Source organism: Thunnus maccoyii, chromosome 19 (genome assembly GCF_910596095.1).
Source record: "Thunnus maccoyii chromosome 19, fThuMac1.1, whole genome shotgun sequence".
In the NCBI taxonomy this organism is placed as follows: domain Eukaryota; kingdom Metazoa; phylum Chordata; class Actinopteri; order Scombriformes; family Scombridae; genus Thunnus; species Thunnus maccoyii.
The window spans coordinates 15581704-15606407 of NC_056551.1; the positions used below are offsets into that span (position 1 = coordinate 15581704).

Here is a 24704-nt window from a genome sequence, read left to right on the forward strand (position 1 = left end):
CTCTAGTGCCACCATGAGTTTTTGGTTGTGAACTATTATATCTCATCAACTCCTGGATGGATTGTCAATTTGGTACAGACATTCATGTTTTTATCTAGCACTATTAAAATGTCAAAATTTAAATTCGTTCACCTACTTTGGTTGATGACCAAATACCTGCAAAACTAATTACGTTCCCATCAGTTGTACTCAATGTTTGGTGCTAATTGGCAAATGTACATTGTAGCATTATACTACAATGGTGAACATAAACATTATACCTGCTAATCATTAGCATGTTAGTTTTGTCAGTGTGAGCATGCTAGCATGCTAATTTTAGTATTTAGCTCAATGCAGCACTATACAACCACACAAAGCCGTTAGTGTGGCTATAGACTATCAGTTTTGTTGTAATTCCAGTTTTGCTGTGATCTTATTGGCTTATGACCTTTTTTATTGTGGTGTTTATTAGGAGGATTTACATGTACATGGTTTAAGTCTTCTGCTTGGTAATGGAGATAATTTTTTTTAGTAGTTTTCTTAAAGTCATTTGGGTGACCCACTAGAAGGTTTGTAGTTTGTAAATATGTGAAACTCTTAAGAACATAAGCCATTTTACACGATCCTTTTGTTTCAAATGGCTTAGAAAAAAATGAATGAACTTATTCTTTTATCTGGCTTGTGAGGTTCTTTGACCTTCATTGCTACTGATTCTATTGCAACTTTTAATGGAGAAAAGACATGTTAACAGATTTCTGTAAAACTATTTCATCATTTTAGCTATTCATGAGATATTAAGAAGAAATGTTCCCCGTCAAAATCTTCACAAATCAAAAATTACAGTAGTGATAAGTGAACTTGTTGCAATAAGGTGCATACTTACCATACCTTACATGTCGATATGCAGCGAAACCTTTCTAAGAATAAATCCTCTCATTATCAACAATAATATCTAGCTCTGAAAAGTTATGAAAAGCTTTGTTCAGATTTGATTAGTGACTCGACTAACAAGCATGCATGATGTGTTGAAATTGAGCTTATATGTATCCCTGCGTCTGTCTTTGTCTGTATGCATTATGTAAAATGAGTAAAAAAAACCAACACATTTTTGAATATTTTATAAGTTAAATTGAACACTAATACAATACATGTCCATTTTTTAATATTCACAGTAAGTGGTCATATTAATCAACTCAGTGGTGGGAGAGTCAGTTGCTTTAAATGTGAATACTAAAGATAAGCAGTCTATTTATTTCCATGCTTTTGCTGTATTTTTCTATCTATTTGACACTTTCAAGTAATACTATAGTATGAGCGTGAGAATTACTTGGATTGAGGATTGAAGGATAATTATTCCAAGGAAAGATGAAGTGAATTAGCCCAAGATAGCTACACAGAACCCATAAATCATGAAAAATTTTAAGCTAAAGACATTTAGAGTAAGTGCATCCATGGACAGGCTAGAGGCAAATAATTTCGCGTCAAACATGACACGATACAGCTGCTGTTGCCATCTGTCAAAAAAAAAAAAATTACTACATTTTGTAATATGATGTGAATTGTGAACAACACATTCAACAACAGATTCTTGCAGTATCATGTCCCTGAGCAAGCCATAACACACCTCGAAAGCTCCAGGGCAGCACACTATGACAGAGTAGCATTAGGGCTGACAGCAGCAGAAATGGAGAATCTCACTGACTGACAGGTAGACATGTCAGTGAGCTGCAAATGCCTTAGAACAATGTAACTTTATCCTCTGAAGTGACATTTTGAGCTGCACCTTCTCACAACACCAAAGTCAGATTTACTCCTCCTGGGCAACAAACAATCACAGTGGCAGAAATCAGGCTTTCATTCCACAACTTCCTCCACAACCTTCAAGTTTTGAGATTTGCTTCCTGTTTGATGTTGTTTTAGTTCTGGCACACAGACCTCTCTTTTTTTTCTTCAGGCGACACCTTACATAACCACGCACTGAACATCCTGAATATCTTACACACCTCACTTATAGTTTTACACTATATCGCTGTTCACTTTTTTATGTTTTGGAGAGGGCGTACAAAAAATGAATTGCTGGTTATTTACAAATTAAATAATGGATTTTCTTCCAAATTCTCTCTTAAAGAATTAAAGACAATCATGACTCATACATTAAGACACTTACTGAAACTTTTGAAATTAAGTGAAATGAACAGAAATCAGAGTTAATGATAGTAATTATAATCACAGTCATAACCACATGTGTAATTATGATATTCATAACAATAATAACGGGAAATACCCTCAAATTCTCAATGCATTAAAGGTAATCAGTGAAATGAATCACATTGAATCCCTGCAACACCTTCACATGGGAGCATTAAAACAAAAGTGATTAGTTATGAGTCAAGAGGGACTGGACTTGTAGATTCATGAAGATGTTTTGCCTCTCATACAAAAGGCTTCCTTAGTTCTGAGGTGTGTCTGTTCAATGCCAAAGCATGCATACATTAGTGAGTTTGATTTAATAACTTTTTTTAAACAGATGAACTGTAAGCATTTATCAAAAACTATAGCTTCTCAGTGGTGAGGTGTTGTCCCACCATGCCTGCATGTATTATGAACCTTAAACACTTCGCTGTCCTTTGTAATGTGATCTTGAATTGAAATGAAATGAAAGAAGACGAACAAAAGGAAGATAAATTAAGCCCAAATACAATCAGTGCTCCTCTTGTCCAATAACAGATAATTTATCAACTTGATTAATCAAACTTTCATGTAGCTCCTGAAAAGCTTTAGTTCATACCATACATATAGCCTAAAATCATGGTTTATTTAGATGTTTTTTCCTGTAGTAATATTCTTTGGACACTAGAGTGTGCCGCCACCTTATAAAAACACAAGCTGCCATGGCAATGGATATTTTTTCAGACTGCCTTTTTAACCAGCAGACCAAGCATATTGAATTCCTCTCAATGAAGAGAAATTAATATCAAAAATATGATCATTCTTCTTCACTTGTTTTACTTGTCTGTCTTTTTCTCCCTCTCACTCTTTCTACTATTCTCATCTTCTAAATTTTTGTAATGAATTTTACTGCAGGAAAACTTATCTCTTGTTTATTTTTTCTAGCATGACATGAGATCACAGATTTTGAACAGTTCTTTGTAGTCACCTCTAACCAACTTGTTTGCAACAAAGATATTTGTCTTTACACAGAACCATTAATAAAGTTGACTCAAATGGAAAAAGCAGAAATCATCATTTAGAAATAAAAGAACACATGCATGTAAAAATGAATTAAACTATTGTAAGATAAATTTAAATGACTGAAATTCAATACTGGGGATTTTGTGCTGCATACTACACTAACACTGTTTTGTGTTTGTGAAAACATCACAAATGTTTGTGGTTGCTTTATTAAAGTATCCCTCAGTGCACCCTGCGCTGACTGTTTATAATAAACCACTTTAATCATGCCAGAAAAAAGTCCAATAGACTATAAAATATTGGGATAGGATGACATGTACGTGAATGAAACCACTTCCCCTTTTGTTTCCACTCGTGTTGGCCATTTTTCAAAATGCAATTTGCACAAAAGATGTTCATGTTGTTACAATAAGATGCAATGAACATGTTTTGTAAGTGTGTATTACTCTCATGTATACTTACAATCATAAGCATATGCACACAAATACATGAAGTAAAACAGACAACCTCTTTTTTCTGCTGTGTGTACATGTGTGTAAATAAATGTAAATAATCTGCCAGCAATATCATAAACATGCCTTTCCTGCTGGCCAACGGTGGGATTATGTAGAGAATAATACTTTGTTAACAGACTGCTGGTGCTGTGAAAACAGGACTGACACACACACAGAGTGTTTCATTGACAAAATAATAATAATAATATTAACCTTAATACTACAATTGTCTTCCAACAATATAACGATTTCAAAGCTAAGCTGCCATTTTTCTTCACAAAGAAGACTTAGCCAGCGGCTGTTTCTTGGTGATATCGTGTCACAGACTGACTCACTATTCAGCAGCTATAAAAAACACCTTCCTGAATGCACCTTCACTCAGTTTACCACCTACCTTTCTGTATGTGTAAGTGTTTACCATCTGTGCAGCTGTAAACTGTTACGATAAACATTCCATAATGCTAAGTATAAAATATTAGTTATATGTGATAGGTGTAACTCATTGTTTAGTGGGCTCATTGGGAGGGACGCCATGAGGAGGAGGAAGATAAAACAAACTGTTTAAGAGAGCGGGTGAGCTGAGGGGCTACATAAAGAGCCAGAATAATATAATAAGGAGTTTTTTTTGAATCGTGAATCATGCAAAGCTACTCTGGTGGAGTCTGAGATTAAAAATATATAGAGCTGGAAATTAGTATAGGTTCCCTTTTAATGTTTGAACTGGAACTCCAACCACAGAATCATGTGTTCCAGTTTCTCTCTGTAATCCTGTGGTGTAATTTAGAGATCAGATACTTGTTAAAACAGGGAAAATATTAATCAAAATGTTTATCCAAAAGCCCCAAAATATGTTAAACATGTGAGATACAGGCACACCTACTGTATTATTACCCCAAGTGTATCTACTCAGCAGCATCTGAAAATTAGAGATCATGTTAAAACATATCCCTGGAATGCAACTTGATGATGCAGAAAACATCAATTAGCTGCAAATTATATTGCTCAAAATTCAACTTTTACTCAGCTAAGTAAACTTTCTATTTTCATATAAGATAAAGTTGTTTTAAAAATAGATAATCTGTACAGGTTCCTGCATGGTATCCAACAATTAAATTTGCTTTTGTTTAAAGAAGGACACTTCTATTTCTGCAAGATTGTCATGCAGTCTGCTCTCTACAAACAAAATATCATCAAGGTGGAGATTACACATATTAACTTAATGAGTCTTCTTTACTATGGCTGGGTAAATTCAGTACAAGTTGCATATCTCCATGTTAAACCATTTGCAAGCAATGTTTAACTTTGATTGAAGTTTGGAACAGTTTACAATTTTGAATTTCTTCTCCTCTCGTTAAAATGTTAAAACTTTTTCTATAAACTGCACAGATTTTTTTTCTTGGCCTTTTTTTTTTTTATCTGCACAATTGCCTTTTTCCACTTTGTTCTTCACATTCTGTGTTCAAAGATTTGATTTATTTTCCAGACTTTGTGTTTTAACTGAAGATATTCATATAAATCAGTTACATTTATGAATCCACATGGCAATAAAGCTGTTGGAGAACCAATGATGGGTAAAGTAGCCTGCTATATAGTTCAGGTGATGGGTAAAAAATGTCATTCACATTTGTTACAATTATACAAAGCGACTTCTGAATTATAGATTAATTAAATCAACACAGTCGACACAGTTTCATTGAATAAATGAATTTCAGCCACTGAACCAATCAGATTTCACGTCAGCAACGGGAGACAATGAAGTTTAGGGAAGCAGAAGCGAGTCATTCATGATTTACTGCCACTAGATGGCGAAACTGACCCGTGACATACATTCAAGTGAACGCAACCTGTTAGACAGGCCGCTCAAACCAACATCCAACAGCGAGCCTCCTGAGTATAGAGCAACGCACGAAACTCTGTCAACCATCACCAAACAGACTAACTTGTTATAAATCAAGTCATTAGCTCGGGATTTGAAAAGTTGAACTTTTTATTACGCTTGACACTCCTGGTTTTTGGAGGACAGGGACAAAACTGCCCGACAGCAAAACTGACCTGTAACAAGCTGAGGCCATAATCAACACGATCGATTTATAAGAGGTTATAGAGAGGCCTTCGGGTTCCCTCTTATCTTCATGTACTTTATTATAACATCGACAATATCGGTGGATAGACATGCTCAGCACATACTACCACTTTGTTCTTAATGAATGGGTGCTTACATTGGGTTTCTTCACTCTCTCAAAAACAATCAGACAAAAACAAAGCCTAGGGCCATAGGTCATAACTTCTTACAGCACTGTTTAAGATTATTAAACGATTAGGAATGTTGACTTATCAAGCTGATTTTAATTTAATTATTTTTAAGGCAATTGTGGCTTCAAGTTGGACCTGAATCATTACGCAACCGGAGAATTAACAGAAGCTATGAGCCAATCTTTATCACTGACCCCTCTGTGAGCTCACGCCCAAGATTTGTCCTTTGGTTTGTTATGCTGTTGCGTGGTTAACACACCGGTGTTTTAGCCGCTTGGGGGCGTCGTGTCGTGGTACGATTACAGACGCATCGTCGCCTTCCGTGCAATAAAATGGAAGATATGCCCATCGAAGGCGCCAGGTGAGCAATAAGACAGGCCAATTGAGACGGCTTGTGTCGTGTTTACACCTATTCACTAGCGCCAGGCTAGCTACACATTAACCAGACAGTATACAAATAAAGATATGGTGTTGATAAACTCATGACTCGAGGTGCCATAGAGAGGGTAATCAAGGGATTAGACTGTCTTTTCAGGTTCCACTCTGGCCGAAAGTAACACCTCATCAGGAGGAGATGCGGACTCGTCAGGAGTGTAAAATTAATCTGATGTCACTGTTCAACAAAACTTTTAAACCCGATCACACTGAGTGACTTTTTAGGCACCTTTGTTAGAGTAATAGCGTGATAAAACACATCACTAAATGACGCACCTCAGAGGAAATATTAGCCAGATTGCCTCCTGTATGTCATATATTTTTGCAAATTTTTTACCGACCAGTGTCATGGTAAAAAAAAAACAAAACAAGAACGTTAACTCACACGCATATGATAAATGCGCGATACCTTGCAATAAATGCAAATGAGACCAATAAAAAACGGTCACATAGCGCGCGGACACTGGTACAGGTAGGAGACCCAGGTACGGCCTGTGGAGTTGAGAGGGTCTTTGGGGTCTTCTTTGCTCTGATTTATCTTAATTGAACTCTTTGAACGCAGCCTAGAAGGGTATCTCTACATGAGTGAAGGGAGAGTCAGCGGGCCAAGAGACTTCTTTCACCTCCAAAAACATGGAGACTGGTTACAGCAAATTTTTACAAGATGTCTCGCGCGGTGCCAGCCTCACATAAACTAATTTACATTTTTAAACGTGACATTTTCTGTAGTCCTTATTAGGTCCCACTAAACCGGGGATAAGGCGAAGGACACACACTTAAGAAATCACATTTCAATATTTTATTGAAACTTTCAAGAACACGATGTCGATGTTGTAAACTAGACATAAATCCAAATACAACATAACCCATTGACAACTTAAAACACAAAAGAAACCTTCATATTTTCGATTATGCGGCACTTTTTACGATCAGGTTCGCAAAGTATTTTAATAACAGAAAAAAAAAATAGTCCACTTTTATCACACTTCAACGACACTTCTTTTTCTCTTTCAAAAAAAAAAAAAAAGAATATTTTTTTCAAGCCATTGGTGCAGTGCGTTGTCGCTTTTTCATTCGTTTTAAAACACTTCACACACGGGGACAACAAGTGAAAATACAATGGCACATGAGTGTGAATAACTAGCTCAGTGGATATTTGGGGGAGGAATAAAGACCATATTTTAAGAGGGGGGTATAAATGCAGATGGCAACGAAAGGATAATAGCCCACAAACTATCTTTACACAGGTATATCGACAATAAATTAAGAACAGATCCCTAGAAACAAACTACTCCGTTTTATTTACACGCAATAACAATATGAAATAATTACATAAATATTTTATATATCCCTATGTACACGTATAATCAATACTACCTTTCATTTTTTTTTCAATATTTAATTGTAATTTCTGCTTCCCTTTGCCTGTTGGACATTTTGGCTGAATCCCGCATGCTAGGGCCATTTTTTATCCCGGAGCACAAGTTCTGCAATTAAAAAAGGCGTGAAGAAAAAACAAATTTGTCTCAAAACTGTGATAACCCAATCAAAAAGAAACTTGAGCAGAGGGAGAGTGTCCGTTAATTATACTCCAAACAGAATATTTTTCACACTTTTTCAGTTTTTAGTGTTAAAATATCTTTAGTTTAGGGTGGACATACATGCATCATTTGGCCAATTAATCAATCAATTCATCGTGTACAACAAAATACAGCAGTCTTTAAAAGGTAGGTTAAACGGTAGTGAAGTCAAATAAGTCAAACCAATTCAGAGTGCATATTAAAAACAAATTTCTCCTCGTGTACAATAAAGTTATAGGAGACAGGACACAGCAGCAACTTCTCCTAAATCTGTAAGTCACACCCATGCCAACTTTTCAGTTTCAATACTTGTACGGTATTCAAATGACAGGATAAAAGTGTTGTTTAATTTAACAAAAAATTGTATCAACAAAAACAAACAAAAAAAAGTATCAGGTGTGTATTAACCAAAGTGCATTTCAGAAACTAAAAACGTCCAACAGTTCATTTTTTTTTTAATTTATTTTTTTTGTTTCTTTTTAAAACCTGCATTAATCTACGAGGGTTTCCTCCTACTGTTAATGTCTTCATCACCGTCAACACTTTTCACTTTTCATGACAACAACGAAACGAGAAGCAGGTGGTGTGTTTAAAAAAAAAAAAAAAAAAAGAAAAAAAAAGAAAGAAGAAAAAGCACTCCTAGGGGGACCCGCTTCGTGGCCTGTCCTGATTCGAGTCCAGTCCACTGACCAGGCGCTGGATGCTCTGCAGCTCGTTGGCGGCGTCTTTCTCTGTGCAAGTTTTTGGTGACATGGAAACCGAGCCGGAGGATATGGTGGACGAGTGGCTGGTCACCTCCGATGTGGAATCCAGGGTGACAGCAGACGCGGGACTTGCTGGGACCATGCCGTCCCCTTTCAGCTCGGTCGCGCTGCCTGCCATGGAGGAGGGCATGGCGGTGGTGAGCAGTGTGCTGTCCGGTACCGTCATGGGAAGGGAGTAAGGGCTGTACCTGAGTCGAGGGCGCACTGCGTTCAGGAAGGGGTGCCGGTGCACCGAGGAGGAGGCTGCGGCAGCGGACGAGGCTGCTGCGGCTGCTGCCATGTACGTGTAGGGATAAGGGAACAAACTGCCAAACGGGGACATGGCAATACCCTGTTGAGAAAAGGAGATTCAAGTTCAAACACGTATAATAACACAATTTATGTCAACAAAAGACACAGAAAAGTCGAGGAGAAAAGCATGGTGATAAACTGTTTCCCCCAGATCCCTGCGTATATGTTTTACATTAAAGTGGAACAAATGGGTGAAAATAATGATGCAAAGACAGCTGCTTCGGGCAGTTCATGTACTTTACATTCACTGTCCTCAGTAAACATTTTTCTTATACATGTAATGCGTTGTCACAATGTTAATGACACTCTCTAAGTAGATCTGATTTAGCCAATACTGAACCACTCTGTCATGCTCTCAATGCTTCCATTCACGCAGGTTTTTCACAAACCAAACAGTCTTAACAAAATATTCTGCAGCAAAACTTTACCACCCAGCATGTAACTCTAGTGCTTGTTCAAGAATTTCTAATTCATATAAAAATTCCTCACGTCTGATCCCGCAATCAAACAAGACAGGTTGATGCTATAACACTTGTCTTGACAATAAAAGGGGGAAAAGACAAATTTGTTGTCTATTAAACTGTAATGTTGTTTCCCTTTCCGAGCCAATGAGGCATTTTAATACTTTCACAGACTTAATGAGCACATATCAAAAAGATTGCCTAACACCTCTAGCTGTTGCAAGGTTGTCTCTGTCTCTTCAAAGTCTGCTTCTCCCTGTTTTGAATGCATGATAGTTATGCTAATATCCATCACAGCAGTGCCAAAAGAAAGTAATAAAACGTGGTCTGTAACAGCCTAGTTATTCAAAATGCAGTCGCCCAACTTTACTTTGAATACATTTGGCAATAAAACAAAAGCAGACAACCGCACATGCACAAACACACGCTTTTAAAAACACACGCGAGCGTGGTGTTGAGAGCATTAGGGGCATTTCAATATCTGACACATAAAATCTGGCATATAGGCCTCCGAGGCCTGTATGTAGTACTATAACTCAACATGTGCTTTACACAAAGTTGCGAGTAGGCCTGAGCCCTAGAAAACAGGTTTTACCTGTGACGCCAAAACATGTTGCTGCAGATGAAAGGGTAGACCTGGCGCTCCCGTCAAGCTTTGCTGAGGTGATGCCATGCTAGTCGTGTCCATGGTGCTCACCCCTTCCGTGGACACAGCTGCCAATAGTGGCCCCATGCCCGCGGCCATGTTTGAGAATGCACCTCCCATGTTGAACTGACTGGGGTGCAAGAGAAACGGATGCGCGCTCCCTAGGTGATTGAAAAACTGTTGTCCTGTTAGACCTGTTGGAAATCCAAAATTATGCAAGTGGCTGTGGCCTATGTGCGGGCTGTCAGTCTGAACAGTCAAAGGCATGAAACTGTCCTTGCTTATCGATCTGCACTCGTCCGTTTTCGGCTGGTCCAGACTCGGGCTCTTGAGGTCTTCTCCAGAGCGGGTGGTACTGGAGATGACTGTGATGGGGCTCTGCCTCGAGTCTGCCTGGCTTTTCTCAGTCCTAGGGCCGCTGTCGCGGTTTCTGTTGGTAGAATCACTGTTACTAAAGGAGTGCCCCTTAGCTGGGCTCGCCTCATGGTCCTTTCCATCCTCCGTAGTTGTGGAAATCTTGCTGGAGTCCGGACCATCTTTGATGTGTCCGTCTTTGCTCTCGTCGTCGCTGTCCTCATCGCTGTCGCAGAAATCTGTCAGAGAGAGAGGATTAGACTGTCAGTTGCCTTTCTGCACATAGGCTGGGTGAATCAGAAAATTGCACATTCCCATTATCAACCACTGCAGTTCCTCTCACAGGTGGAATAAGAAATAGACCTGCAGGGCACTTATTTATCAACAGTGGTGACTCGTATGTTTGATCAGATATCCTATAATCTAACCTATAACGTCAGTTCCCAGTTGTTCCCAATAATATTTGGATGTTTGCTTCACATTAGTCGGCTACATATTTTTTATTTATTGATTTTTGTGTGTGTTTGTTTTGCAGATTAACTGGTAGCAGACTGATATCTTGCTTGATAATCTTCTCATCCTTTAGTGAGAATTTTTTCGTGACGTTTAACTGTTGTGTTGAAACTTTCAATTTGTCCTGTGTGCGTGAACTAAATATGAGTATTTCTGTAAAGCGTGTACACGGACTGTAACTCCTTCACATTCATAAAGTTTACTCTTATTCTGCACGTCACAAGTACCTTTTAAAAAAATCTTGCCACAAAAGGAATTTTACGATTTAACACACGACTAGTGATCGGAGGGAGCTGTGACCGACTGTGGGGTCTGTGAGCCTACCTTTAAGGTGTGGGGGGCCCACGGTAGACACGGCAGGGGACGAGGCCTGGCCGAAGCACTTAAAGGAAGGCTGCTCTCCAGAGGAGTCGTCTGAAGCCCCGTTCTCCTTTTTCTGCTGCTCCTCGTATGAACGAATGGACTGCAGAGCCAGCTGTTTCCTGTGCACAAGTACGGAGGTTATTATTAGTGGTCGTCTCAACTCTCAGGTCAGAAACGATAATGCAGCACGGTGAGTGAAAGCTTATTAGACTGGAGATCCGAGATTCCTAATGAAGATCTTCACTATATGACTGACTCACCTATGAGGCAGGTGAGAATCCAAAGTTTTGGAATAATTTTAAAATATGAATCAGCAATGGAAACAACTTCATTAAAGGTCTCACAGCACCAGTGCTTAGCCTTAAGAATTACAGTAAACTCTATTAAGGTCTATTAGACTATTTGATTAGAAACCGTGAGGAGCCAGACTCCCTGCAGGGTAATGTGGAAGCTTTGACGCGGGTTTAATCCAGCGAGATCACTAGTCTGCCTCCATTCATAAAAGACATCTGACTTTTTTTTTTTTTTTTTTTTTTTTTTTTTGTGATGCACTTTTTTCTTACCTCTTTTCCCGTCTCCCATTGCCAGTGTCACGGAATCCTTTGGCAAATGGATTATGGTCAATTTTCAGCTGGGTTATCTGAAATAAAGCAAATGATTTGTAAATATTAGCAACTGAAACTGTCTTACAATTGCAGGTGAAAAGCACCGAAGCTGGAGCTCATTTCTGCAAGTTTACAATACGGTACGTGGAGTTTATTGTCTCAACTGGCTAAAGATACAACATATTTTTGGTTTCGACGAAAAAAGAAACAGACATTAAAACAAAACAGGCAAGCCCACAACGCGCACAAATAGCACGCAACTTCTCATTTTTGGGCACGTTTTTCCATCAGCGTAAATCAGTGCTGTTTTTTTTTTGTTTGTTTGTTTGTTTTTTTTGGTGTAAAGTTTTGCAATACTTTATTCTCACACCACCTTCTCTCTGATTTCCGGCAGTGTTACCACTACACGTGAAGGGAGGGGGGGAGGGAGGGGAGGGGGAGGAGGGGGGTGAGGGTGGGTGGGGGGGTGCCATCATTTCCGAGCAATATCAAAGAGCTGAGGAGATGATTTTTATTATGTGTATGTCTTACAGAGAGTAAAATGCTACCATGCAGCACTGTCTAACACAACCAAAATGCTCTTCCCCCACTTTTTTCTCTCTTTTTCTCCATTCAACCCAGTGTTGCCCCTCTTCTTTTCCTTATTTCTCGACCCCCAACCCTTTTAGTAGTACACACACACACACACACGCAGAGAGAGAGGGAGAGAGAGAGAGAGTCTGGGTCTGTGCCAAATCCTTTCCACGTGATTAAATAAAAGGAAGATAACCTGTATAACATTCCTCAGAATTATTACTTTCCTACCACAGACTGGTGAATATGGCACTTACTCGCAACATCATCCCCCCCACTATGATACTCCACTCTCACAGGCTCCAACAAATATGACGTCTTTCATATTTTATGACAACAAAATGGTGCAGAGCATGAAAGACAGGCAGGAGAGAGAGAGAGAGAGAGAGAGAGAGAGAGAGAGAGAGAGAGAGAGAGAGAGAGAGAGAGAGAGTGAGTGAGTGAGTGAGACAGAGAGAGAGAGAGAGAGAGAGTGAGGGGGGGAAACGTCTGACAGAGCGAGCGGCACAAGCTATATTTTTAGCAAATATTCATGATATAACACCAAGCCTGTGAGCAATAATTGTGCTTACCTTGTCATTTTGATAAGCAGTCACGGCAATGAAATCCGTTTCAGGAAAAACATAAGTCCTGAAGGTACTGTACGGGAGTTTGAGAATATCGTTGGCCCTCACAATGTGAAATCGAGGCTGATATTTGTGCATCGAGTTAAGTATGGTCTGAAACACACACAATCACAAAAAAGATTAGTGAAATGTTCATGTTACACTGACATTTGTTGTCACAGAATTACAGAATATGTACTTGACATTTTCTTAAAAATGATACCTAAAATTAGAGAGCAGAAGTCACACCATTAGCAGGAATTAAATGTAGTAAATCACACTTAATTGTAAAAAATTGTAAATCGTTTTAAAAACGTCTTGGTAGCGAATTTTGCTGCATGTTTCTGAATATCTTTTCAGTTCCATAAAGAGGTTACAGAATATGGATAGATACGGACAAAGGATTAACTGACTTGCTTAATAATTATAATAATTATAAATAGTAGTTATAAATAAGATTATTTCAAGATTAATAACTTTTTAAATTTTTTTTGTAATGATGTGTTATTTCAATCAGGTCTTGCTCCCAAAATTTAATTAGAATTTTCATAGGACAACCTGGTTAAATAATGCTTCAATAAAAATAAAAAAAACAAAAAACATCAGAATATACATTATTATGACACGTGGGTACTAAAAGGGTAAGTTGATAAATAGGAAAATTGACATACATTAGTTGAACTTACAAATCCATGCTTGTCGGAGATGTTGTTTGTCAGCTTGAGTTTGTGAAAATTGACGACTTTTGACATCCACTGTTCACCAGTAGCCGGACTGTCCGGGTGAATGTACATCCTCTTTGGCATTTCGGGGTCGGCCTTCCCTGCCACCATCCAGCGGGAGTTATGAAATTTGTACCTGCAGTCGTCGGCAGCAACAATATCCATCAAGAGAATATATTTGGCCTTCTTGTCCAGACCAGTGCACCTCACTTTGAACGGAGGGAACATCCGCCTGTGACAAAGGAAAGCAAATGATAAGCACTTATGCACATAAAACAAAGGATAGAATATTCAACTATAAACCAAAAAGCCCTAACATATTTTAATATTGACATTTAATCTTTATTGATTCTATGATGCAGCCTATAGTTTGCTCTTAATTTTTCTGACAAAATCAGCCGAAAAAGTATGAACTGCCCCACGTATAAGCAGCTGAATAAACCCCATGTTAATGTGTTCTTCTGCTAATTTATCCCCAATTAAGCCCATAAGACAACACGTCAACGCTGCTTGAACGATCTCTTGATTTTTAATGTCTTGAAAGGCCTACACATAGACAGCCATCTTTGTATACTGTCACTGTGATGATGACGAAAATAATTTAGTCAGAGCTACACACACACACACTCACACTCACACACACACACACACACACTTAAAGTGGACATTTCAGTAGAGTAAAGTTTTTACAAACCGGGCACAAAAATTAACGATAGGATTATAAGAAAAACTAATTTTTATATCAGGAAATTTGTAGCCTATAGATCAATGAAGTTGAAAGCTACTGTATTAGTGTAGAGTTAATAGTAAAACAGCAGCTTCAGGCCTAATCCCTTTTATTTGAAAAATAATATTAGACCTAACAACTCATTTCCAATCATTAAAGATCTATTTGTGCACATGCTAATTTTACAACAGCCTCCTGACTTTGCAGGAACTTTATCTCAGTTTATTTCTATCAAACTGTATATCTATTGATTATTTTGAGGGGTCATTCCTTATTGTGTAGTGAAAACATATTATGGTGTAATGTTGGTCACATCTACATGACATTTGTGGTACAATTACGCCACAATCTAAATTTTATTTATATAAATAAGACTCATAGAAAGGCTTGAAAGCTTTGCATGAAGTAAAAATCTTAACCAAAGGAATCGCAGTGATATACCTAACTCCAAGCAGGTATCAATAGCATTTGAATAATAAATCCCTCCATCATGAGTTATCAATATACACAACAGACCTCTCTGTATGTCAGACCAGCTACACTTTTGGGATGAACACACACACACACACATACAAAAAAACCCCAAACAACAAAAAATCAGCTTCACCTTCCGGATTTTGTGATCACCATCTCAGTGCCTCTTTTGTGGAAGAGTTCCCAAAGCTCCTTGGCTTCCAGGTGAACTTTGGGGTCGTCCTCCACCTCTTCCTCGGGCTCCAGAGTCTTGAGAGGCCTGAGGTGGGCGGCCGCAGTCTGGTGCCCCAGCGAGGAAAAGTGGAGGCCGGTCTCCGCAGCTCCCAGCAGCTGGTCCATGATCGGCTTTCCCAGCGCGCCCGGCAGAGAGAGGGAGCCGCTAGGAGGGAGAGCCAGGGCCGGGAAGAATGGAGGCTGGTGACCCAGCATTGCACTCATGGCAAATTCCGGACCCCGGTGAGGTATAAACGGATGATATGCCATACTTGATCCCTGTATGACTGGATCTCTCATCAGGAAGTTCATCCAAGAGCAGGCACCAAATGTAGACGACTGGTCGGATTTAAAACAATATATCTACAACAATGATGCCAGCGCACAAGAGGAGCAAATGGAGACAAAATAAAAAAAAAGGGAGGAAAAAATAAATCTGAAGTTGGAAAGCTTTTGGAAATTCCTCCTTCAACTCTGCAGAAATAAGCATCCACTTCTTTTTCACAAGTTGCAGGGAAATCTCTACAGTCGTTTGCTGGACTTGGATCAAAAGTCTTCAAAGAGAAATGTAAAAATGTTCTCCATTAATCTTCAAGAGTGTTGCGAGCCCGATTTTCTTCAGAGTCTGAAGCGCATCGGACACCTCTGTGTGTCTCGCTGTCTTGCGGACATTAGTCGAATTAAACCAACTCGGGTGAGTCACTTAATTGACTGCAGTGCATTCTTTCTCTTCTGCTGCTGTTTACAATATCGGCATTCCTGTTAAAATGCGTTCCTTCTTATTGGCTTCAGTCCTGCAGCGAGGGCGACGTGTTGAAATATTTCGATAGCGCCGAATAATCCCCCTGCCTTTACTTGCTCCGGACATGCACCCTCTCTCTCACACACACACACATAGCCTACACACTTTTTATTCCTCCTCTCTCTTTCACGCACGCACACACATTTCAGGGAAAGACGTGTGCAGAGAAAGAAGTCCGCTGACGGCCAGAGAGAAAGAGAGAGAGAGAGAGAGGTGGTAAGGTCCCAGCTCCGTGATTTTCCTAGCGCCTCTGTGGCCCATAGGGCTTCATACTGTATGGATGTGTTGCATGTTACGAGTAGCAGCGCTCCGTTTGATTGGCTCTTTGACGCTTTCGGACCAATTGTGTGGCTGCGTAGGCGTGGTTTTAACAGGTCGGGTGGAGGGGACAGACTTCAGACTTATAAAAAGGTGTTTGGAAACTCAAAAGGGCTTTGCCGTGAAACACCACCCTGCCTCAGCCAGTGTTGTGTGAATATGTCAACATCGTTATAGAAGTTGCGCTATCGGTCGGTCTGTGAGACCCAGCGAAGGGGAGAGAGCAGACAAGCCAAGCCGGGAAACCGGCTCGCTCTGTCGGCGAGATGTTATGATCTGCTTGGGCTGTTGCCTTCCTTCTCTGACCCTCAGCACATTTCGTATTCTTATGCTTTGAATATCGCGAACATAATTTTAGTCATTCATAATTATTACATGATTTTGCAGCATTCAATTCGCGGTCTACTGAATTTTCAGAGATTAACAGCGCTGAAAAGCAGCTGAGCCAACATTTCCTGTAACATCCTCCTTTGAAATCAGCTCAGGAAAATATAACCGGTTGACGGGATGAGGCGCTCGATGATAAGTACATGTAGGCTAATGTTCATAAGATAACGGTTTATAATAATATTTGTTGGTTACTATGGGTTTATATTTTAGAAAGCTCATGGATGGAAGATTTACTCAATATTTTTTTTCTCATTTTGTCATTCTGGATACACTCAGCTCTTCATTCTCACTGTGCCTCTCTAGCCTGCATCTGTATTTGACTCGGTGTGAGTGAAGTCTGTTATGAATCTTATGGAAATCTATTTCGCATCTTATATTGCTGAAGCCTCTCGGGTGAAGGGTGAAACTAGATGATAGTTTTTTATCTCAGCTTGAAATAGCATTCTTCTAAGTTTACCTGAATTAATCGTGTTTCACAAGTTTGCGCGCAAAGTCTCAGAAGACCCAGAAGTCTAGTGAGGATGCGCTCACTGCTGCTTGTGTATTATCAATTCTTGCATCTATAGATGTTTTGATTCATACTAATCAATGCTGTTGTTAAATATAGAGCGCTTTCCCGGCACAACTGTCTCAGGGAAACAATTCAATATCAGTCCCTGTCGACAGAGTGACAGTTGTACAGGCTGCACCGTGTCAGTGACAGTACAAGGCGTATTTTTAACAAAAATGTTCTCGTTTGTATGAAGTCAACTACAGCTGTCATTATCTTTTTTCTCCACATTATTGAAGCCGCTTGAACTCTTATCAGTCGCACAATTTATAAGGTTAAGCCTCGGATATGAATAAAGCTTAAGACTTAAAACCCACCACAAAAAAAAAAAACAAAACAAAACAAAAAAACACCAGTTAGAAGTGTTGTAGCTCACTATTGGGCGCAGTAATTCTGCCTCACTGCAATGTGTCTAAAGAGATGTGCACCCCAAACAGCGCCACGCTAGCGCTCTCTTAAATGCTATTTAACCACAAATTCACAGGTAAACTAGAGAGCCGTGGCGAGTCAGCCACCTTGGACAAACATTTGTCATCAATTCTCAGTCAATTGTCTGTCTCCGTGGACTCAGGCGGGGACCAAAGCTGTGGTGGATCTCAAAGTCCTTGAGGGGCCTATTTAGAGCGAATTCTCACAAAAGAAGTAATAGGCCTATTGAATTATGACAACGTGTGCTGCGTTAAATGTTTTGCATCACACCTATGTTGTTAATTCATGTGCAACCTGGGCGAAATTCTATCTACTCTTTTAGATTTTTGTAACATTAAAAGGTGTGATGTACTTGTTGCACATTGTGGGTTGTTCTAATTTTTTTGGAAGCTTTTTATAGTATTTTTTTGTGAATCTTGGAGCTTGAAATAGTCAGTAAATGGCTCACTGGGAGCCACTGGAAGCATGAACTTTAGATGAATATCAGCTCAGTGTTTGCATGCAGGTGTTAATGAGAAACCATTGCTGTCATGTTATGCAGGTTTTAATCATTGTAGCGCACTACTTGTCTATCATGTCACAGTGCCCTTCCCATCATAGGATTGTCCTAATGACAAAGTGTTGATTTAGAAAACACCTGTATGTTTGTGCCCGTATATGTGCGTACTGTATGTGTGTAAAGTGGAGTGCTCTGCATGCATATACAGTATGTTCCCCAGGGGAGATACACAAGGATATTCGGCTTATGTGTTGCATGATATTGATTTGCCACAGAAAACAAATGTGATAGCTGTTGATAAACCACAGCAGGGTCTGACCGAGTGAAAAATCTAACAGATATCCATCAGTAGCTAAACCATTCACATGGTATGAGCTCCAAAATAAAGATGCCGCTTTCCACCAGCCTACTTCCAGGGCCTTCCAGTCTTCTCTTTGTGTGAGTGAGGTCAGGTCTGTGTCAATTACTGCGGCTTATTCTTCTTTAAACACTCACCCCCATTAGCAGCACATTTCAATTTAGTGGAAGGTGTCATCAAATAGGAAGCAGTGTTGACACGGCGGCAGCCTTTCAGTCTCTGTGGCCAAGCTGGCTTCATTAGCTAAGCAAGTAGAGAATGGTCAATACACTATATAAACTTTTACAGGGTTAGGGCTCTCAGGGACTCCAAGAGGCTATAAAAAGGTCTGAGCTGACACTACTGATTGATGAAGCCAACTTTGTCAGCGCTTCCCTTTTTTACATCTACAGAGATTATGCATATCAAAATCAAAAGAGGCAGTATATTTGACTGGACAGGCTCTAAAATTTCTCGCTCGACGTGGGTGGGTGATTTCTGACAGTACAAGGGGACAGCCTTTGTTTTAAACTGTCCTACTTCTAACTGTCCACACACATTTCAGCAGTTGCCCTCAGAGATTGTGCGATAAGACGTCTGCATTTAATTGGAAGAGCAGTTCCTTTCACGTGCCTCTGCAGTGAAATGATTTCCAGTTGCAACCAATGTGTTTTTATCGAATATTATTATTACTTTTTTACCCCCTTTTGCTAACCTCTCAATATTATCAATGAAGAAAAACTGCACTGAGGTCATAGGTTATGAAGCCTTCATGCCCTGACTACACACAACAGCCATACTGTGTAGGTTCATTAAGCAAAGCTTCAAAGACATTCCTGGAATTGATCATGGAGCTGCAAGTGATGTAATGTATGCTGTCCTGTTTATTTGCAGATTGTTAATGATAAGCAAGGACAGACTTGGTGGCACCGCTCCTGAATGGAGGAGATTGTCTGGTGAGAGTCATCAGCCCTAACACCACATGATAGGGAAAGGAAACATCACAAGATTAGTATACTCAACTACTATAATGACTCCAAACTTCATTACGGACATCCCGACACAAAGTGGAGGGGGAGATGTTCAATTGACAGCGTAATGACTTTCTAAATGCAAACCATTTACCTCAAGGATTAGGTGAGGATAAAATTGATCCATTGAGGCTATATTGTCCCAAAAAGGGTGCAGATTGGAAAATGCACTTTCCAGAACCACATGCATGTTTTAGTTCAATTGGAGGAATGATAAACTCTTTACCTGTCGATGAATTGTCCCTGTCAGGCGTTTTTCAAGTCAACCCTTGCACTCATCAATTCCTGCGCTGGCCAGTTATGGGTATTGATGAAAAACAATTTTAGTTAATTAGGGGATGTGTTTATTGATGGCAGGGCATTGACTACAGATTGACAAGGAAAATGGTAGTGAGCTGGGGAGACATTTGCTCCCTTGATTGAGGTTGTTCATCAACAGTGACGCAGGCTCATAACTTTTAACTTACTACCACATAGTTAAGAAAGAGGCCACTGAAAGGTGAAAAATGTCATGTTTAGCTTTTGATCCATAATCTAAATATGGCAAAACTGATGTTAAAAGCCTCAGATCTTAATCTCCGATTCATTTCTAAATTGATTGGCATTATGCAATATGTGATCTGCGTCATTTATTAATATTTTGAAACTGTATACTATTACGCATTATCATAAAGTAGACCTTAACTGTGACCTCAAATGTCACAGTTATATCACATCTGCATGCTCGAAAGACTGAGATTACATGCATGTATGTGTTTTATATAATCAATTATGGCTCAGAAATCATAAGAGCTTATGTTATGCAAGTTTGCATTGCATTGTTTGGCCCGCAGCCCACTAAACGCTTGCTTAATGGTTCCTGTTCACATAAAACAAGCTATGCTCATTATCGCCTGTTGCTGTACAATAGAGTAAGAAGTGAACAGCTGCCTTTTAAAGGTACATTGTATGCAGCACTATAAGAACAAACCGGTCCAGTGGCATGCATCACCTCTAGAGTATAATGCAAGGGGATTTTGTCTGCTCAACCTCATAAACAGCCATCAGGCTTTCTCCGCAGCTACAAGTGGTGTGATCAAGATGCTCGTGGTAAATGCCTCAGCCCCTCTTTGACACATGTGGACCATGTGTCAAAAGTCTTTAGCTTGCCTTACGTGCCACCACTCGCCAACATCGAGATAAGCATCTTTCCCCTTATATTTTGAGTGCTGAGAATCTTACTGAAACCACTTTTGCATGCTAAAAAGCACACAATAGCAAATGGGAAACAGCAGAATCCTCAGGTTATTTGTCATCAAGTTAGCACAGTATAAATATGCTCCCGCTATGTTCATGAGAGGCATCAGTTAGGGACTATTTTGTGTAAAATCAAAAAGTATTTGGGTTTTGGTGGGCAGGGAGGTGGCCTAATTTGGGTATCTGCTGTCCATTTAGCCTCCCCATCACTGGCATTGGCTTTGTGCTGCTGCTTCGACTTTACAGTCTCACGAAGTTGCAAGATTTTGCCATTGAGCCCAACCTCAAGACCCAGTGCTTTTAAGAGGAGAGTGGTATAAAGCAGTGCATTCCTTCACCAAGGGAATCTTGGGCTAAGGGGTTAGGGTGGCTTCTCTCTAGAGGTTAAGTGGGATAAGTGTGTGGCTCATGTCAACCCCACTACCCCCCAATAGTTTCTGGAAAATTTGCAATGGGGTCAGATTGGATTACTGTGTTTTGGTATTTACATGGAGACAGAGGGCTTTGAAATGGAAAACCATAGGCGGAAAAGCAAGTGCCATGCAGTCTGAAAGGCTGAGTAAAAGAAACCAGCACTGATTTCCACTGACGGGACGGTTGAATATGTCTTTTATGTCTTTCTGCCCCACAATCAGACATTCTGTTACCAAGAATGGTGATTGTCGAGGTAAATGGATCAAGTGCAGTGCCAATCTTTAAAGTAAATCCACACTAAGCTCTATGATAGACGTCCAATAGGAAATAAGGAGGTTTCAGGCATCATGCTTATGCTCACAGATATACCACATCATAGCTGTGACTGCGGCTTCAAGGGAGTTCCTAAAACGCAGTTAAGGAATTTTGCAGCGCAGTTATGCTACATAAACAGCAGTATACCTCATCCCAAAATGACCTTGTAAAAATTCACTTAGGTGTCAGTCCCCCTCAAGGTAAGCCTGGTCCTCCTGGATTTGTGCTTCAGGTGGGCTGTCATTTTTTCCTGTTGAACCTCGTTGCAGACCTGCTGGGATAAGTTTTCTGGGTTATTTTGAGTAGGATTCCCTAGCCACTCCCTACAGGTGCTGTGTGCAGGCCTGCGCCAGTAATCCACCCCTTTCAGTGCAGATTTTCGCTGTGCCTCATCCCCACGAGGTTTTACTCTGTTTAGGCAAAGCAGCAGTTAGCAGGATTAAAATAGCACTTATGTAACAAACATTTGTTTTAAAATATTTTGTCACTTGTGTATTTGTATGTAGTGGTTTATTGAAAGTTAAATAATGATATTAGTCAGCTTAGAATATTTTGGGACCTCTAGGGAAGACTCCAGCAACACTTGGTGGTATAAAGAACAACTTTATTATAATTATTATTTTAAAAAAGTGTGTTGCTGGAGTCTCGACCCTTTCAGACTTCTTTCCTTCTCTTTGCACCTTGGAAGTAGGTGTAAGTTGGGCAAGAAATCCTTACTCTGCTGAAAATAAATATCTCTGAAATTCTAGTTTCTCTGTAAAACAGTGATCACTTTGTTTCAGACTTTATGGGAAATCCGGTTTTCATTGAAATATAGCAAATCCAGCATTTAGGTTTGCACCCTTAAACATGAGTGTAAGTGAATGTGTTTTATAGGCTCTATGACAAAAAAGGCCCCTCCAAAATGGCAATTGTATAATTTGTGGTCAAATTCCTCATTGTCCACTTTTTTCTTTTCTTTTTTAACAATCTTTTCAGACGCTTTGAGGGAATACATGAATTTGGAAATATCTCATTTTACCTGCATCATTTAACCTTATTAACGCTCAGACTTAGTTCCTTTTTTTTCAAGCACACTGATAAATTAAAGCAACAGGTGTTAAATGTTTCTGATGCTGGGTGAATATTTAAGTAGAGTTCAGAGCTCCCTGTGCGTACAAACCTTTGCGCTCTGACACAAATGTTCCTGTAAGTTTGTCGGCTACTTTTTTCCCCCTGCCTCTGCAGAAACTTGACCTCCCGTTTCTGGGTGAATTAACGGTTTTGTCAGTAGCGAGAACAACAATTTGAAGTGTATGCGGCAAGCTCAAGCGGCGGCAAAGTTGAGTGCGGTCAATTGAATCTCCCACATGCTTCTCTGTGCGATGGATGAATCCATCTATTAACTGTTGAAGCCATAATGCCTTGTAAATGTTTGCAGAAAACTCCTCTGAGTGTGGAGCCTTGCATTAAGTTGTTGGGAGAGGGATACATTTATATTTTCTTTATCAAATATTACTCCAAATCAAAACAAAATAAAAAAAAAATAATCAAAAAACAAGCGTTTCACGATTATATTCATGCTCTGCCTCTACATTAATGTTTGGGAATGCTTAATATATTTTCTTAGGAGTGAGAGCTCAACCATTTTCTTCACAGAGGTTTTTTATCAAATGTAAAGTCAGAATTTGAACAAGATCGTTTAAATAACGTTTAAATAACGTGTTTACATTGAAGACAGATTAAGTTGTCTCTTTGCTTTGTGGTGTCTAATGTAGCCACCGCTGTTGTGCGTCAACAGGTTTGTCTGGCTTGGCGCACACTATGAGCGTGTGCTGCTGGCTTGTATGGGATATGTGAGTTGAAAAGCCTACTACCATTTAGCCTAATAGTCTATTAGGTTTGACATAAAACTACCAATTCACCATCTCATAGTCTACACTGAGCCATATCCACCGATGCTGGATAAAAAAAAAAGCTTTCTTTCTTTAGATCTATTATGAGTCACGTTAGACAGTTTCAGGGCCACCTTTTTTTCTTTCTTTTTTTTTTTACTAGCTGTTTGGCTTTGCTGCTTTTTCATGTTCAAATTGCAAGTCGTCAGAGACTTGTGACATTTGAAATATGAGACTGGCCGTATTTGCGAAGTTAGACAATACACGAAAACCACATGAAAATCAAAATAAGTAGGATGCGGTTAGGAGCTGTGCTTTCATTTATTGAAGTCCCTACACATGTTTTGCATAAAGACATTTTTTTGGGGGGGGTAAATGAGGGGGAGTATTTGAACGTAAGCTGAACCTGGTTGGCTTAACTTATAGGATTCAACAGTAACCTCGAATAAGCACGGACAGAGGCTTAATCTGTGCAAAAAGTAGCCTATATGTTTTTTTCCCGAGGAGAGAATGCGCCTGTGTCTCGTTTAGTGAGGGTATGTGTTGAATTGATGGTCATTTGTGGTTATTCAGAACTTCTTTTTTTTTTTAACTTTTGAAGTGGAGCAGAGAGGCTATTTCAGTAGAGCCATATGAGGTTGAATTTAAAATCAATTGTGGAAAAGGATGGTCAAAAGTGATTTGCAAAAACTTAAAATGGAAGTTATTAACACCTGTTGATTTTTTTTTTTTTTTTTTTTTTTTTTTTTTAAGAAAACTCCTTCTATGAAGCCTTATATTCATGTAAAAGCTTATAAAATAGGAAATTTGATTGTATCACTTCCACCTGTCATGTTATGTCCATGCTTTCCTTTTTTTTTTGTGGATACGCGTTGAAATACAGATTCACCCCACTGCGCACATGGAAAAGGACACAAGCACCAACCACCAAACCAACCAATTAAAATCCGATTAGGAAACATCTTAGTTTTCCAACCGAGGGCAGTGAAAAAGCCTGTAACCTTTCCTCGCTGAGGTCATCCACCTAATAAGATCCATTGCCTATAGTGAAGCCGCAGACCTTCACAAATGTTTCTGGCGACCGAGTGTGGCCCCAGAGACCTTTGGCATACATCGCAGTTTAATTGGTCACTGTATTTAGGAATAAGGTAGGATTCCAGTTAATTAGTGGAGAAGTGAATACGATTGAACATTATATGATTTGCTCCCGGCCCCTGGTTTGTTAGTGCGGATTTGGGGTGGATCAGCTTTTGTGCTCGACAAAT

The 24704-nt window shown here is 39.5% G+C and overlaps 1 protein-coding gene and 1 long non-coding RNA gene across 6 annotated transcripts in view; one reads left to right on the forward strand and one right to left on the reverse strand.

Annotated features, from left to right (window-relative positions):
* Window positions 1-24704, forward strand: part of LOC121886018 — a 101233-nt gene that overhangs the window by 35144 nt on the left and 41385 nt on the right. The window contains exons 3-4 of one of the 4 annotated variants that reach the window (XR_006092660.1): window positions 12024-12070; window positions 19464-19525. The exons of 2 other annotated variants lie outside the window; for them this stretch is intronic. This is a non-coding gene — a long non-coding RNA (uncharacterized LOC121886018). The remainder of the gene's footprint in view (window positions 1-12023; window positions 12071-19463; window positions 19526-24704) is intronic. One more of the 4 variants, XR_006092659.1, reaches the window with a different exon arrangement.
* Window positions 7194-15761, reverse strand: tbx3a (T-box transcription factor 3a). 2 transcript variants are annotated; one of them, XM_042395896.1, is made up of 7 exons: window positions 15165-15761; window positions 13795-14062; window positions 13076-13222; window positions 11889-11965; window positions 11287-11444; window positions 10045-10688; window positions 7194-9028 (listed from the first exon to the last, which is right to left on the reverse strand). In XM_042395896.1, exons 1-7 carry the CDS (start codon window positions 15554-15556, stop codon window positions 8573-8575), a joined length of 2142 nt encoding a protein of 713 aa, XP_042251830.1. In that variant the 5' UTR covers window positions 15557-15761; the 3' UTR covers window positions 7194-8572. The 2 variants fall into 2 exon arrangements, with proteins under 2 accessions (XP_042251830.1, XP_042251828.1); XM_042395894.1 differs by having other exon boundaries at window positions 13780-14062.

What these genes read in the sequence shown, in the direction of transcription:
- tbx3a (XM_042395894.1), bottom strand. Translation starts at nt 15,556, where the DNA reads ATGAACTTCCTGATGAGAGATCCAGTCATACAGGGATCAAGTATGGCA. An exon ending in CTGCTTATCAAAATGACAAG is followed by an intron (nt 11,966 to 13,075) that starts GTAAGCACAATT and finishes GCTTTATTTCAG; the next exon opens with ATAACCCAGCTGAAAATTGA. An exon ending in AATGGGAGACGGGAAAAGAG is followed by an intron (nt 11,445 to 11,888) that starts GTAAGAAAAAAG and finishes ACTTGTGCACAG; the next exon opens with GAAACAGCTGGCTCTGCAGT.